The 17,070-nt window shown below is 40.6% G+C and overlaps 2 protein-coding genes across 4 annotated transcripts in view; both read right to left on the bottom strand.

The window, feature by feature from the left end:
* Lrch (Leucine-rich-repeats and calponin homology domain protein) overlaps positions 1-13,181 on the bottom strand; it is a 48,502-nt gene extending 35,321 nt beyond the window's left edge. For all 3 annotated transcript variants that reach the window (XM_076779917.1, XM_076779916.1, XM_076779914.1), the window contains exon 1: positions 12,853-13,181. In XM_076779917.1, the coding sequence (XP_076636032.1) occupies positions 12,853-13,039 (187 nt within the window). In that variant the 5' untranslated portion in view covers positions 13,040-13,181. The remainder of the gene's footprint in view (positions 1-12,852) is intronic.
* A 307-nt stretch (positions 13,182-13,488) lies between these two features.
* Mefg1 (mitochondrial translation elongation factor G 1) lies at positions 13,489-16,870 on the bottom strand. The gene is made up of 9 exons (XM_076779918.1): positions 16,669-16,870; positions 16,411-16,566; positions 15,840-16,338; positions 15,520-15,781; positions 15,277-15,448; positions 14,913-15,203; positions 14,638-14,841; positions 14,018-14,329; positions 13,489-13,944 (listed from the first exon to the last, which is right to left on the bottom strand). The coding sequence occupies exons 1-9, from the start codon at positions 16,741-16,743 to the stop codon at positions 13,666-13,668; spliced, it is 2,250 nt and encodes a 749-aa protein (XP_076636033.1). The 5' UTR covers positions 16,744-16,870; the 3' UTR covers positions 13,489-13,665.
* Positions 16,871-17,070: the final 200 nt, after the last annotated feature.

The raw sequence follows: 17,070 nt of genomic DNA, 5'->3' as shown, positions 1-17,070 counted from the left end.
AGGTTTGATATAGTTTGAGATTGTTTGAAATGAAAAAGATAGGTTTGATATAGTTTGAAATGAAAGAAAATAGGTTTGATACAGTTTGGAATTGTTTAAAATGAAAGAAAATAGGTTTGAAACAGTTTGAAATCGTTTAAAATTGTTCGAAATGAAAGAAAATAGTTATTTTAGATGTATTGCAACACAATAAAGACACCCGGTGAAGGAATAGATTAAAACGTTGGCTGTTTTGCAAAGGGAATCGACAAACTGCTCCAATTTACAGTCGAATCGAGACGCAACGTTGAAAAACCACGAACAAGAGGGTCGAAACACCGGTATTCGTCTTCCACTCGTGTCGTGGGAGGGTAAAGTGTTCCCCACGGTTGGAGCCCCGATCGTTTTCAGTGCTGTACCGTTTTCTAATATCGCGCGCTCTCGAGCCGCGCGCGTTTGCAGAGCCATCGTTGGCGTTCCCTCGTCGCGAATTATATCGGGGTTCTCGATTTTTCGCGCGAATCAGCAAACTTTCCTGATCCGGGGCTGACCCAGTTCGCGAACTACGTCGGAACCGGGGAATACCGGCGCTTGCAGAGGTCGCGACCGTGAAAACCTCGAATTACGACGGCCACCAAGAAGGTGTCGTGGCGTATCGCGAGAGAAAATTCGTGGAAAAGGGAAAATATGGGATGGGCGAAACTTGGGGTGCTGGGTAGGACGGCCCTGTGTGATACTGCTAATTATAACTCGGTAACGAAAACACCGCGTTGCGTTGCACGCGCCATGAGCGCTGTATTCGGTATTGCAGTGGTATACAAGTTTGTCGAAGGACGCCATTTTGGAAAAAATAATCATTTCGAAACATTGAAATCCGCCAATCCGTCCAGAAGTTATGATTTTTTAAATGTACGCCTTGAATTTTGGGAAAAATATTTTTGGCTATAAAATATTAATTTCAGTAATGAATTTTTTTCTCGAAAGTGGGTAGGATTTCGGGGGTATGTCTATTCACTAAAAATGATTGCAATTGACCCCTGCAACTAAATATAATTTTTTTAGAATGATTTGTAATTTTTTAATTTTGTCGAAAAATTTGTCCACCCCTTGTCGATTTTTCTTAAAAATTCAAGAGTTATTCGAATGATAGGAGGTTCTATCTTCATGTGAGTTCAGCTCAAAGTTCATAGAGTTACTCTAGCTACATTCCACTAATATCTTTTGTATTAACTATGTAAAATAATAAACTTTGCAACATCCATGCATCGGTATCGAGAGATTCTGGATGAACCTTAGACAGGGGCAGCAGTTCTACGATTAAAATTGTTAGTTTACCCTATCGAGTAACGCGAGTTTTCCCATTTTCCAGCGCGACTGCTTTCTTCTCTCCGCGAAACGCTCGCCGCGCTAATTAGCGCCCCGAGGGGGGGCTCTAAACCGAGTTAATTAATGTCTCTTTCGAACGAATGGCGCTCGGCTCGTCTGGTGCGCCGCGGAATCGATTAACCGATTAATCGACGTCGACAAATCTCCTCGACCAGCGTTTGTTTGTTCCCAGGCGAAACAACGAGCGCAGAACCAGTTTGTACCGCGTTCCACCATTTTGTTTTGTCGGGGTTGCGACTTTTCTCTGCGTGGCTGAAAACGTACCGGTTCGAAACGAGTCTATAAAACGTCGATGTATTAAATTATTCGAGCAGCCGTGGGCCCTAGTTGGCCAGGCGAAAGACAAACAGGGCGTAGCTCGGGGGCACGCGAGTCTACGAGACACGATATCGGAAACATTCATCGCCGTGCTCTCGAAGTGTGTGCGATATGATCTCCCAGGCGCTCGTTCGCTCGCGATACTCACGGCGCGCTTCTTCTTCAAAGATACATCGAGTGCCATTTAGTCCTCGTGTGTTTGGCACGAGGCTCTCAACATCCATCAAACGCAAAGTGGAGTTGCCCAGCGATAATACTTCGTCTTTAAACTGATACAGTAATATGATTCTTTAAACGAACCCCAGACGTGACTCGTAAATTGAACATTTAGAACGAAATGATCGACGATATCACTGTGTAGGAATATCCCCTGGATTCTGGCGACGAACTTCACGACTGTACGAAAAATGAACCTGTTCATTTTAAGAATCATCACTCTATATCAAATCCCATTCCATTTTTAATTTTATATAAGGTGAAGATCTTGTTCAAACTTTGCTGATTCTATTATACAGAGGGCAGGGGATTTTAAGATAAATGAACGTGTTCATTTTAAGAATCATCACTCTATATCAAATCCCATTCCATTTTTTTTTAATTTTATATAAGATACCTTGTTCAAACTTTGCTGATTCTATTATACAGGGGGCAGGGGATTTTAAGATAAATGAACGTGTTCATTTTAAGAATCATCACTCTATATCAAATCCCATTCCATTTTTTTTTAATTTTATATAAGGTGAAGATCTTGTTCAAACTTTGTTGATTCTATTATACAGAGGGCAGGGGATTTTAAGATAAATGAACGTGTTCATTTTAAGAATCATCACTCTATATCAAATCCTATTCCATTTTTTTTAATTTTGTATGAGATACCTTGTTCAAACTTTTCTAATTCTATTATACAGAGGACAGAGGATTTTAAGATAAATAAACGTGTTCATTTTAAGAATCATCACTGTATATCAAATCCTATTTCATTTTTTTTTTAATTTTGTATGAGATATCTTGTTCAAATTTCGCTGATTCTATTATACAGGGGACAGAGGATTTTAAGATAAATGAACGTGTTCATTTTAAGAATCATCACTCTATATCAAATCCTATTCCATCTTTTTAATTTCGTATAACATACATTATTCAAACTTCGCTGATTCTATTATACAGGGGACAGGGGATTTTAAAATAAATAAACGTGTTCATTTTAAGAATCATCACTCTATATCAAATCCTATTCCATCTTTTTAATTTCGTATAAGATACCTTGTTCAAACTTCGCTGATTCTATTATACAGGGGACAGAGGATTTTAAGATAAATGAACGTGTTCATTTTAAGAATCATCACTCTATATCAAATCCTATTCCATCTTTTTAATTTCGTATAAGATACCTTGTTCAAACTTTGCTGACTCTATTATACTGGGTGTTCAGATTTAAATAACCAAACTCCAGATATCATTATTATCATTATTATTGAATAATGCATTCTAACATACAGTACCATTTTTTACAAACTTATACATCTGAAACAGAATACAAAATACTAAAATAACGTAGATTTACAGTAACAGATATGTAAATACGAAAATATATGAACGTAGGATTACGAAATAAATTTTTCAAAATTGAATGTAACAATGACAACGTGTTAAAATATTTTCTTCGATTCGTAGAAGATCCTTTCGTGATTTTCGAAGTGCATTCTGTTTCCCGCGTTAACGGGGCAGGTGCTGGTCCGCGATTGAGCGAAAAGAAAGATGGAATCCGGATAACTGCATCGGTTGCTTCGTCCCGCCACCGGTTCGCATACTTTCCCTCTCTCTCCATGTTTCGTGTTCCAGCTCGTTCCTCATCTTTACTCGATCGCGGCCGAGTTCGCGACAGGTGTCCCTCGCACCGGGAACCGGTCGGACGAATCGAAAGCGTTTTCATCCCGAATACGCCTCCGGGCCGATCCAGTCTGGGGCGTAGTCGTGACATTCGAGCCACCACTTGTATCGCGATTAACTCGTCGAAACGAAAAACCGCGTTCCGATCACGAGAAAATTACTGTATCCATTTGCTGGGCCCCATCGTGGTGCAAAAAGTAGAGATCTTCGGTGACATAACCTTACAAATTCGCCCTCTCAAACTGTCCACGAAAAACTGTTTTCACAGTTAAAATTTAGGAGTCCTATCTAAATTTATTTTCTTCGACATCCAATCTTGAGAATTTCTTTGCTAATAAACAATCCAACTGACGCAAATGTAGATAAGGTCTCTTGCCACTTCCCATATCTTATCGACGGCCTTTGTAATTGCCAGGACACCCTGTATATGCGCGAGTTTGTGATCTTAAAGCCGCCTTTACGTCGAAAGACCAATAAGCCTTATCTGCCATCGGGGAGCCTCGAAACTTTCCGGATCACGCGACGAGGAAAGGGGTGCGGTGTATTTTTACGGGGGTTCGAGGGGGGGAAGGGTAAAGTACGATGCGCTCACTATGCATCCGCGAGTGCAAAGACACGACAAGGGGGAGAACAGCCACCATGGGTTAGGAGGAGCCCCGAGCGATGGGACGGCCTGGAGCTAAAGATAGAGACACCAGCAGCTGCGGATGCAGGGGTGCCAACAGGTCGATACTCCATAACGCCGTTACACGGTTCGCCATAGCCGCGCTTATCTCGCGCTCTCTTGTCTCTCTGCCAAAGGAGCACTCCTCGAAGATGAAGTCTCTCGAGTACTCGACAGGGGGAGGAGGGGGGCGGTGAAAAAGTCGCTACGAATCCGCGAATGCTCGCCAAAACCGATTGCCAGGAACGGAAACGGTTCGACGAAAGGGGGTTTCCCGGCGGCGCGCGTCTCGAGGGCGCCTCGAAACTTTCGGTCCACCGTTCGTGAAACGTCGTCGTTTCTCTGAAAGAAACTCGAGTGCCGCGTCTGGAGTGCATTGAAACGACTGAGGGCTGATCGTGGTTCGCACATGTTGGTACATAAAGACATCGACAGCGAGAAACGTCCATCTTGTCATACCTTTGTCCACCTCGATTGTTTGAGTATTGTTTGTTAGGTGAAGAAATGTCTCAGACGAAAATTGTGGGGTACAAAGTAAAATATACGCTGGAACAATTAGTTTTTATTAGATAATACTCTATTATTGGGAAGATTATGTGAGATAATGAGCTTCTAGTGATTCGTACTCGTCAGAATGGGCGCCATCTTCAGTGTCTTTTACGTCATATATTATCCAATGATTCTGATCCACCTCGATTATTTGAAAACCGTTTGTTAGATGAAGAAATGTTTCAGACGACAAATGTTTGCTATAAAATGAAGCATGTGTTGGAGGAATTAATTTTTTCTAGATTGCACTTTACTAGTAGAAAGAATATGTGAAATAATATGGGTTTAATAATTAGTACTCGGAATGAGCGCTATCTTGAATATCTTAACGAATCTCTCGATGCTAAACAAAATTAGAAGAATCCAACCGCGAAAATTACAAATAGAAATCTGTGTTGTCGTCGTAGTTAACTGTGTACGTATATGGCCGCTGATCACTCGTTCGAAATGAAATCTTTCAGTAAAACGGGATTTCTTACGCTTCTGCCTAATTGGGAGATTAAAGTTTGCGGAGAAACTCGCGTGAAACGGGCCCGGTTCCAGTATCTCGGATCTTTGCTCGTGCTTGAAGCACTAATTTCGAAAGTACACGCAAAGTACACGGCGTACTTTTAGCGGGGGGGCCCGGTGTGGCCGCTGGACTGGAATGCCGCGCAGGAAAGAAAAAGGAACTCCACGCCCTTTTTTTTCCTCCCGTCTTTCTCGAAGAAAGCGAGCAGTACACCGTGACATAATCGATAAGAAGCTTTTTCCCGCCGCGAGAGCGTATCGCGGCGCGCCATTTGCCTCGTCCTTAATTCGACGTTCGTTTTCCACAACCGGATTGGATTCGTGCTTGGACGGGCGCACCGTTATCCACAATTACGAGCAACGGAGTCATTAATGGCCGGTGATGAGTCGACTTCGACGAAACAATTTGTCCGCGGTTGGTAATCGTCTTCGCGGGCTCCTGTATGCCCAACCGTCCTCGCGTATATCCAGTCAATTTCCTCGTTACGTGCTATTTTCCATTCGAGAGCCGTACACAGCGTGTGTCGCGCGCGTTTCGCACAATGGAGGCGCCATTTGCATCCCACGGGGCCCAAGAGCTATTTTATTTACGAACAATCAATGGATATATCAACTTTATGCGATGAAAGATTTTTAAACTTTCACGAGTCCATAATTAATGACAGATCTACTGGACAGTTGATCTCATCTGTGTGGCTTGTTTTGGGCCCACAATTTTGGGACTCGGTGTATTGTTAAATGATACTACGTGCAATCAGTATTTTCTAATTTCGAAAATGTTACGAGTCCATGAATAAATTGAGGTCATCAGTGAGGCTCATTTAGGGCCCAAAATTTTGGAACACAATTTTATACTGAATGATACAACTATGTACAATCAGTGTTCTTGAATCTAACGTCAAAAAATTCTCAAACTCTCATACAATTAGTGAGGTTTATATTGAGTCCACAATTTTGGGACTCAATGTTATATCAATTGACTTTTTTTTAACATTCCCATCTTCCATGAGTCAATAGTTAATGACAGATTTATTAAACAGTTAAGCTCATCAGTGAGGCTTATTTTGGGCCCCCAATTTGGGACTCAATCTTACACGAAACAGTTAAAAATAACGTTAAAAGATTCTCAAGCTCCCATAAGTAGTGACAGTAATAGTGCAATAAATATTACTGCGTCTCGCCCCAGATCCACTAAATAGTTGATCTCATCAGTAAGGCTTATCTAGCGCATCCTGCCTCAGACGCTATTAATCTGTCTAATTAATTATTAGCTAATAAACTATCCAGCAACTGGGATCTGCTCAACAGTCGACAGATAGCGTCTCTAAACCAAGAGGCTACCAAAAGCTAAATCGCTTGAATCTTCTTCGATTTCCTCGTTCGAACTTCGCGTGATCGTGTTTCAAAAATAAAATTACGCTCTTCCAAAGCCAGGTGAGCTCGCGAAACTCGCGGGGAATTCAAAGCAGACGTGTTGGCACAGAGCACCGGGGCCCCAGCGGTCGCGTAACTTTCGTTCCCGACGTTCTCGACGTCGCACAGTGTGGCTCGTACTTAGGAATCCGGAAGAGAAGCCACAACTACCAAAGTAATCGATTTCCAATATTGGAATCCCAATATATTTTCATTTTAAAAATCCAGGCGACACTGGTTTCCTTTTCCCTAGTAACAAATCTTTCAAGAACATAGACTTTGCTATTTTATCTTCTGTTGGACGTTCGAATTGCATACACACTGCTGCCAGGAACCCCCTATGCGACCAGGCGAACTGACCTGGGGTTCCTTAATGAAGTTACGTCCCCTTCTGTCATCGTCGAACGCGGTAAGATGGCTCGATAATGCCTCCACGGAATCGTAATGGGCATACAGGGTGTTCGGCTACCCCTGGAAAAATTTTAATGGGGGATTCTAGAGGCCAAAATAAGACGAAAATCAAGGATACCAATTTGTTGATGGAGGCTTCGTTAAAAAGTTATTAACGTTCGAAGTTGTGGCCGTAGAACGGCAATTTGTCCATCTATTTGAATTTTTTTCTCGAAAGTGGGTAGGATTTCGGGGGTATGTCTATTCACCGAAAATGATTCTAATTAACTCCCTTAGCTAAAAATAATTTTTTTAGAACGATTTGAAATTTTTTAATTTTGTCGAAAAATTTCACACCTTCTCGAATTTTTTTCTAGAAAGTGGGTAGGATTTCGAGGGTACGTCTATTCACCAAAAATGATTGTAATTGGCCCCTGTAACTAAATATAATTTTTTTAGTATGATTTGAAATTTGTTTTTTCGCCGAAAATTTTAAGCACCTACCCCCTGTCGATTTTGCTTAAGAATTCGTTTTTCAATTTTAGTAATTTTGTTTGACGTCCTACAGAAAAGTTGCGTAATACTTTTTTGTAGGTACCCATGAGCACTACTTCAGAAAAAAGTTTTATTGAAATATATTTACTATTGTAGGATTTATGGCCGTTTGAAAATTGGACCATGTTTATGGGGTTTTCCTCATTTTCCGAGGTCAAGAATCAACTTTTCGATTATTTTTAGAATTGCTACATTTTCTACACTACAACACGCGTCGTTTGCTTTTTTAAAAATTACAATCGTCCAAACCATTCAAAAGTTATGACATTTTAAAGAGTCACATGAAATTTTGGAGGTGTATTTCTGACCTCACATTCGATTTTCGATCAGGAATTTTTTTTCTCGAAAGTGGGCAGGATTTCAGGGGTATATCTAATGACCAAACATGATTGTGATCGATCTCTGAAACCGAAAATAATTTTTTTAGAACGATTTGAAATTTTTCAAATTTGCCTAAAAATTTCACTCCTTTTCGAATTTTTTTCTCGAAACTGGGTAGGATTTCAGGGGTATGTCTAATGACCAAAAATTATTGTAATTGACCCCCGCAACCGAAAATAATTTTTCCAAAACCATTTAAACTTTTCAAATTTGCCCAAAAATATCACACCTTTTCGAATTTTTTTCTCGAAACTGGGTAGGATTTCAGGGGTATGTCTAATGACCAAAAATTATTGTAATTGACCCCCGCAACCGAAAATAATTTTTTCAAAACGATTTGAAACTTTTCAAATTTGCCCAAAAATTTCACACCTTTTCGAATTTTTTACTCGAAAATGGGTAGGATTTCGGGGGTATGTCTAATGACCAAAAATGATTGTAATCGATCTCTGAAACCGAAAATAATTTTTTTAGAACGATTTGAAACTTTTCAAATTTGCCCAAAAATTTCACACCTTTCCGAATTTTTTTCTCGAAACTGGATAGGATTTTGGGGGTATGTCTAATGACCAAAAATGATTGTAATTAATCCCCACAACCAAAAATAATTTTTTCAAAACGATTTGAAACTTTTCAAATTTGCCCAAAAATATCACACATTTTCGAATTTTTTTCTCAAGAATGGTTAGGATTTCGGGGGTATGTCTAATGACCAAAAATTATTGTAATTGACCCCCACAACCGAAAATAATTTTTCCAAAACGATTTGAAACTTTTCAAATTTGCCCAAAAATTTCACCATTTCGAATTTTTTTCTCGAAAATGCGCAGGATTTCGGGGGTATCTCTATTCACCAAAAATGATTGTAATTAACCCCCACACCCGAAAATAATTTTTCCAGAACGATTTGAAATTTTTGAATTTAATTGTTAATAACTTTCTAACGAAGCCTCCATCAAGAAATTGATATTCTTGATTTTCGTCTTATTTTGGCCTCCAGAATCCCCCATTAAAATTTTTCCCAGGGATGGCCGAACACCCTGTATAAAAGTTCCCTTTCGTTCCCCCGGGTATCGAGGGACGTTGAAATTGCCTCGTTCCCTTTCTTCCCTGGGAAGAATCGCCATCGAAAACCGATGAGCCGCCGGTAGAAAGCCGTAGCAACGATGAAACATCGCGATAATTATTTGTTCCTTTGCGCCGGGGGAGTAATCGCGAGCTTTCGATGGTTCCCAGAGGCTACCCTTAATCGATGGTCACTGTCATTAATATCTTTTAAATACAGTCGTATAAATTCCTATCGACAGTGTTCTCCACAGCCTGCTTTTTCTTCCAGAGAAGTCAAAACCTAGTCTCATAATCCCCCTCTTTTGGTTCACCCACAAGACTGTCATCATCTTGCTCTATTATCATTCCTCTTTGTAGCTCCTCCAAGGTTTCTTCTACTCTTTCAGCTAAATGGGCTTCAACAGTACTCCTCAGAGTCAGGCGAATCTTCTCTAATGCGTCTTTCTTCCTCTGTTTGTTCTAACGAGAAACATCCGCGATACTCCACCCTGATCTCCATCATACTTTGCAGTAATTCAGGTTTGAGGGATGGGGACTGTCCATGCCCATTGAGTTCGGTCATTCTCGCCTCCTAATTCCAAATATTAGAGACTGAATGTGGGATAACTCGAGGTTTGAGCATGTATGTGAGTTAGTTCTGTAAATAGAAAGGTTTGCTAGAGGTTTACTTGCAGAGTCTGCCTTTTTCAAGAGAAAGACGGTCGACCAAACCTGAGGGCATGTCTTCAGTAAACCTTCACCGTGTATGCCTTCATTCTGCAGCCAAAAAAGCCAGTTTCTTTAGAGTTTACACCTAAATCGCCTAGATTCCCCCTTCATTTTGTATATTAGTCTAGCCACGTTAGTAGTTTAACCATAAAATACTATAACGAAGTACTGCAATGCATGAAACATATGTTCTGATTGACAATGAACTGTAAAATAGAAAACTATCATTTGATACTCGATATCTCATGTTAATTTACCTATTTTTCAAATTATTATACATATACTAATAGAAATATTCAATAAGAAAATTTACATCTATCGAGGTTCATAGATTTCCATTTTTTTTTTTAGAGTTTAATAGAAATGAATAATGGCGCCATAGATAATAAAACAATTCGGATAAACACCGCAAGGGAGGAGCTGGCCGCGAGATCACAATCGATTCCAAGCGTCGCGTCGATTCGGAGATCCGTTCGATTCTCTCGACGCGAGTTTCGTCAACTTCAGTCACCGTTGAGTCACGGTCGCGCGCGGAACGGGCAATATTTGCAATCGCATAAACGACGCAGTGCAGTCGAAGAGATAAGTTCGTCTCGAAATGTGTAATCCTTCTCGATACTGATATCGCTGTATGCCATGAGAATCGAATCCAAGAAGATAAGAAATCTCGTTCCGACAGAACTTTTGCTACTCCTTCGCGTGTGTAAATATACCAATTCTGTTTACTTGATAGTTTAGTTCAGCACAGCGACGTTCATGCAGCTCTTTCCAAGTGCAATATTTTAATAGTACAATTTTACTTCTGAATGACTTTATACTCGTATTTGGGGGAAAATACAAACCTCGAGGCCTGTTTTTTACGATTATTAACTCCCAGGTCACATTTCACCCGCAGATTGCTATCCTTCCTTACGCCTAAAAGAGTTTTGAAGTTACGTTTATAGGTTAATTTTCGTGTATGCAAGATTCGCAGGCGACGCATACCTAACCTCTAAGAAGGTTGATGGACTCGTATATGCGGGTGATCGTACGCAAAGGGTTGATTTATATACCCAACACAGACCTAACCTCTAAGGAGGTTGATGGACATATACAGGGTGTTCGAACACCACTGGGAAAAATTTTAATGAGGGATTCTAGAGGCCAAAATAAGACGAAAATCAAGAATATTTGTCGATGGAGGCTTCGTTAAAAAGTTATTAACAATTAAATTCAAAAATTTCAAATCGTTCTGGAAAAATTATTTTCGGTTGCGGGGGTCAATTACAGTAATTTTTGGTCATTAGACATACCCTCAAAATCCTACCCAGTTTCGAGAAAAAAATTCGAGAAGGTGTGAAATTTTTGGACAAATTTGAAAAGTTTCAAATCGTTTTGGAAAAATTATTTTCGGTTGCGGGGGTCAATTACAGTAATTTTTGGTCATTAGACATACCCCTGAAATCCTACCCAGTTTCGAGAAAAAAATTCGAAAAGGTGTGAAATTTTTGGGCAAATTTGAAAAGTTTCAAATCGTTTTGGAAAAATTATTTTCGGTTGCAAGGGTCAATTGCAATCATTTTTGGTGAATAGACATACCCCCGAAATCCTACCCAATTTCGAGAAAAAAATTCGAAAAGGTGTGAAATTTTTGGGCAAATTTGAAAAGTTTCAAATCGTTTTGGAAAAATTATTTTCGGTTGCGGGGGTCAATTGCAATAATTTTTGGTCATTAGACGTACACCCGAAATCCTACCCACTTTCGAGAAAAAAATTCAAATAGATAGACAAATTGCCGTTCTACAGCCACAACTTTGAACGTTAATAACTTTTTAACGGAGCCTCCATCAACAAATTGCTATTCTTAATTTTCGTCTTATTTTGGTCTCTGGAATTCCCCATTAAAATTTTTCCCATGTGTATGATGATCGTAAGTAAAGGGTTGGTTTATATTTAGATAACTAAATATCCCAATCGTAAAATGAATTAAAAATAAACAAGTAAAGACTCAGAATTCAGTCTGTCGCGCGATCTTCCAATATCAAATTTCCCCCCCAATCCACTGGTATTGACAACCTCGAAACTTGAAGCGTTCTTGCGCTTTTGCGTGTGTAATTTCTCGTGTTCTTGGATATCGCGGACTGTCGAATGCACGGTTATCTCGGTAACAGGAAACACCGGGTGTGTCGAGATAACGTCGCCCCGCGATGAGTGTCTCCGACCATGCAAATTACTTTGCATGCTGCACACTTCTAGCCGACTGCTCCTATAAAAGAGTAACCGAGGGGGGATCGTGCCGGTGGGAAAAAAAAAAAATACGATATTCCGTGCCCGTGTATTAATAGCGTGTGGCTCTTTTTTTACCCAATTTCTTTCCTATCGAGAGCAAAATCGATTGTCAACGGGTCGACGCAGCGTGTGCGACTGGTCGCCACGCGTACGTACGTTTCATTCGACCCCACGCCGCATTTCCATGCGGACGTGAAATAGGTTTAAGCGTGTCTTTTGCATACGGTTTCTTTCCTCGCATTCCGCGGACTCGTCGGTTTCACTTTTACCGATCGGGGACTAATAGCAGGTACAGAAATCGTGACCAGGGAGCATTGCACCGTAAATACAGATGCGCTCCGGTATTATGTAACGCCGTAAATGTTTCCCTGTTGGTCGTTGCCACGGTATCCGTTACGAAAAAAAAAAGTGTTTCTTTACTCTCGCCTCGTCTGTTTCGTTCTCGATTGTTTCCCCGTCGCAACCTCGGGTGCGAAAAAACCGAGTTGCGGCCTTAAAGCACGCGTGAATGAGGCGCATGTACAGCTGTAATCGAAGCAACAATGAACGTAACATTCGGCGCCGCGACGCGCGTGGACGTGACATAAACACAAATATTCGAGGTTAAAGATGAAAGCATTCCGTGTCGGACATAGCGGCGGAAGCAGAACGTCCGCAGGTGTTCCCTCGATCGTTTCGACCGCGACAGAGGATTAGGAGAGGCAAAAGAAATTCATTCGAGATCTATCGGGGAATGTACTCTGCATTCTATTTATTTTTCCCGGGAGACTCACCGGCGAAGACCGTATCCTGGAGGTTGTATTTGCTGCAGCCAGTTTTCCCGACTTTCGGGAAGTCCTTTAGCTTCCGGCCGCTGAGCTTGAGCTCGCCGCTCAAGTGTGCTTCCTCCAGGATTCGCTCGAGGCTTCTGGTGAGCTGCTTCTGTATGTGGCCGCTCATATTCGACGCGACCATCGCCATATTACATTTTTCGGGCACGGTACACGCGGAAGCACGTCGTCGAGTATGTTTCCTGACGTATCGGAACCCGCTCGTCTTTTAAACGAGGCAAAGATGCCACGGAAAATAACTTTACGCCCGTTGTCTGACCACTCCCGGTACTCGCTCCTGCGCTACTGATCCGCACTTCGCTGGAGCGTGCATCGGTGCATCCAGCTGCAGCGCCACCGTCGACGACGCCATCTTGAAGTCAACTAAAGTCGAAGCGCGAATTCGACTTACGGAGTTCGAGAATCGCGAGCACGGTCGAACTTTGAAACAAACGGTTTCGTGGTCGGTTAATTCTTTTACCTTCGCGGGATCGCGCGGTGATATTAGTGACAGATAATATTCGGTGTGAAAGTCCAGAGGGAGGAAAATACCGTTTCGTTTAGCATCGACCGTTACGTTCGAAGGTAGGAATGAAACAGTTGTACATTTTCAGTATCATTTTTATTAGGTACAGAAGCGAGTAACATTTACACGACGTTTCGTGGAGCACGTCACAATCATACTTGTATTTACAAATACACTCAGGCATTTCGAGTAGATTCTACTATTAGTATATCTTATAAAGTCAAATTTAATTCTAGATTAACGCGAATTGTCTATCGTCTTTTAGCTTCCGCTTTCTGTGGATCGACGTACGTATTTTGCGACATTTGATATTCCCTCACCAGTTGTTCCTCGACCTCGGGTAGACACGGGCTATATCTCGCATATTCCATAGTGAATTCACCCTTTCCTTGGGTGGTAGATCTTAATTCACCGACATAACCAAACATGTTATTCAGAGGGACTTCCGCGTCCAAAATGAACCATCCCTCGGCGCCCTCTGTATTAACTACGATTCCGCTTCGTTTAGCTATTTGGCCTACGACTATTCCCTGCGTGGATAAAGAAAGTCGTATTAATCAATCACTAACGACAGCATCGTGTAATAAATATATGTATATTTACCTGAAATTCTAACGGAGCAGTCACTTGTATTAGCATAATTGGCTCCAAAAGCTGCCACGAACCATGTTCAAACGCCTCCCTCATTGCACCTTGGGCGGCTTGAAAGAACGCATGTTCCGACGAATCGACACAATGATTGTCACCGTCCATCAATCTAAATTTAATACCCGCTAATTTATGCCCAGAGTAGTATCCTTTTTCGCACATAAATCTAAACCCTTTTTCCACACCAGGAATGAACTGTTTCGGAACGTTTGTTCCTACCGTTTCATCTTTAAACTCAACCAGAGTATTCTGATGAATTGGTAGCGGCTAAAGTAACATAGTTTCACGATAGAAATCTTCACGTACAGGCATGGTTTCTGAGAGGAATCAGGGAGTACGTAATCTTGAGCCTTCAGCCACTCTATTTTTATACATTACTCTTTTGTAGCTCAAGTACAACGTACCCCCTGTATCGTCCTTCCACGAGAAGAGAGCAAACATTGGTCGAAAAGGGTGACGAAGATCGGTGACAGCCAATCAGCCGACTGCAGCAACTCTTGCACCAAGACCAATGCTTGTGCCCTCTTCTCGTGGAAGAATGGTACTTGGGAAACGATAATTGAAAAAATGCATACCTCTATTATTCCAATTACCCTGGCAAACTGACCAGCGCCTCCCGACTGTTTCCTATGCAAATAATCGAACTCTACTGGTTCACGCAGCGTTTCGCGGAAAGAAACTTTTGGTTTTCCGAGTACAATCGGACAATTGTATTCCCGTTCGAGCCTTTGCGCGTAAATCTCCAAATGCAACTCCCCCATCCCGGAAACGAGTGTTTCCTAAAACGTATCGCACATTACAGTCTTCTCAATGCCAGTTGTACAAATGTACTCGTGTGGTTTCAAATCACCTTGTTGTCTGTGTCATACTGATAGTTAAAAGTCGGATCCTCTTTGGTGAACCGCGCGATCCCCTTTGTAAAGTTTCCTCTGTCCTTTGAATGTTTTGGCTGAATAGACATGGATATCACGGGGTCGGGCACGAAAATAGATTCCATCGATAGTTTGAGATCAGAGTTATTGACGAACGTGTCGCCCGATGCGCAATCTATGCCAAACAAGGCGAAAATGTCTCCAGCGTAAACTTCGGTCACATCCTCCATTTGGTTCGAGTGAAGTCGTACTAATCGTTGTATTCGAACCTATGGAACAATAAATTTGTAATAGAATATCGGCTAGATTAGAGTGTGTCTGGTTTTCAACGAACAAACACACTTTTCTATTTGTTCTTGTGTTGTATAAAATTTCGCTTTTACGTAACATTCCTTGGTAGCAACGAAAGTGCGTTAATTGGCCAAATTTACCAGCTTCCAATTTAAATGCTAATCCAACGAATGGATGGTTATTGCTTCTCTCGGAATTCAAGTACACTTTAGTACTTTCTTTGCTGTGAATAAAGAGAGGGATTATCCTGTAATTGATTTAAAAGAGGAGTTAACGATATGTGAAAAGTATTACTCGGTCTCGCAAAGCGCGTAGTTTTTAACTTCTCCAGGATTTGGTAAATAATCCAAAACAGCGTCCAATAATGGTTGGACCCCCTTATTTTTCAAAGCACTTCCAACTAATACTGGGGTGAACATCCTTTTCATACACGATCGTCTAATAGCATCTTTTATGTCCTTCTCAAGGATTGGCATCTCGTTTAAATACATATCTCCGATTTTATCGTCGACGTTGCTTACATGCTCGATTAATTCTTGTTTTCGTTCGTGGGCCTCTATATACAAAAGTGTGCATATAAATGTTTGCATTTATCGATAAAAGGTATATTTTACCTGTCCTCATATTCGATGGAATTTCATCTTCTCTGATGGTATTACCGTAGTCTCCTTCGAAATACAAAGCTTTTTGAGTAATTAGATCTACTATGCCTACGTGATTACCCTCTAAACCAATTGGCAATTGTAATAATGCAGCATTATGGTGTAGTTTGCCTCGTAATTGCGACAATACTCTCTTGTGATTCGCACCCATCCTGTCTAATTTATTGATAAATGCCAAACAAGGCACGTTGTACCTTTTCATCTGTCGATTTACGGTCATTGTTTGCGATTGAACACCACCTACTGCGCATAATACAAGCACAGCACCGTCTAAAACACGTAAAGCTCTTTCTACTTCCACGGTGAAATCAACATGACCTGGAGTATCGATGATATTAATGTTGTAATCTTTCCATATTGTGTACGTTGCTGCAGATTGAATTGTGATCCCCCTCTGTCTTTCCAATTCCATACTGTCCATAGTTGCTCCAACGTTGTCTTTACCTTTTACCTGTTGTGTTTCATTTAACGTAATAGAAAACAAACGTCACAGAAATACTAAGATAGATTATCATTTAATTACCTCGTGCATTTGAGATATCCTCCCAGTATAATATAATATACGTTCTGTCAACGTAGTTTTCCCAGAATCGATGTGGGCGGATATACCAATATTTCGAATCTTTTCCAACGGTTTGTGTTCAGCATATTTCGCGTACGACGACAACAATCGTGAATTCTATGATGAATATAAAAGAAACGATGACGAACATTTAACGTATGAAGTAATTCAATTTAATAATTTGTTTGTAACCTAAATTCGATAGGTTAAAATCCTTACTTTAAAAATGTGCAAACGAACCGACGGCAACGTACATAAATTGATATTATGTTTTAAAACTGTTATGATAGACATATTGCTTGATTTTTTGATATATTAACTTCTTACTGTTTTAATACTTAAAAAAATACATAATATTAACCTTTGATGGTTATATGAATCGTGTTCGAATGAACATAGTCACAAATCGTGTTACGAAAGATGAACAGATAACCGGGTAATAATCACACATGCATTACAAAATAAACAACGAGGTAGTTATTAGACAAAAAAAATTTTTTTTTATTGTGTATCACATAATTATATATTTTATTATTTTCTTCGTATTATTCTTACTTTAAGGTTCGCCTTAATATAAAATAGTGCACATCGTGAACGTAAGAATTTTATCATTTTAACAGA

The sequence above is a fragment of the Colletes latitarsis genome, chromosome 12 (assembly GCF_051014445.1).
Source record: "Colletes latitarsis isolate SP2378_abdomen chromosome 12, iyColLati1, whole genome shotgun sequence".
Classification (NCBI taxonomy): Eukaryota; Metazoa; Arthropoda; class Insecta; order Hymenoptera; family Colletidae; genus Colletes; species Colletes latitarsis.
This window is presented reverse-complemented; position numbering and strand designations above follow the sequence as displayed.

What these genes read in the sequence shown, in the direction of transcription:
- Mefg1 (XM_076779918.1), bottom strand. Translation starts at nt 16,743, where the DNA reads ATGTCTATCATAACAGTTTTAAAACATAATATCAATTTATGTACGTTG. An exon ending in TCCATCGAATATGAGGACAG is followed by an intron (nt 15,782 to 15,839) that starts GTAAAATATACC and finishes TTTTGTATATAG; the next exon opens with AGGCCCACGAACGAAAACAA. An exon ending in GGGTAATTGGAATAATAGAG is followed by an intron (nt 14,330 to 14,637) that starts GTATGCATTTTT and finishes ATGTTACTTTAG; the next exon opens with CCGCTACCAATTCATCAGAA.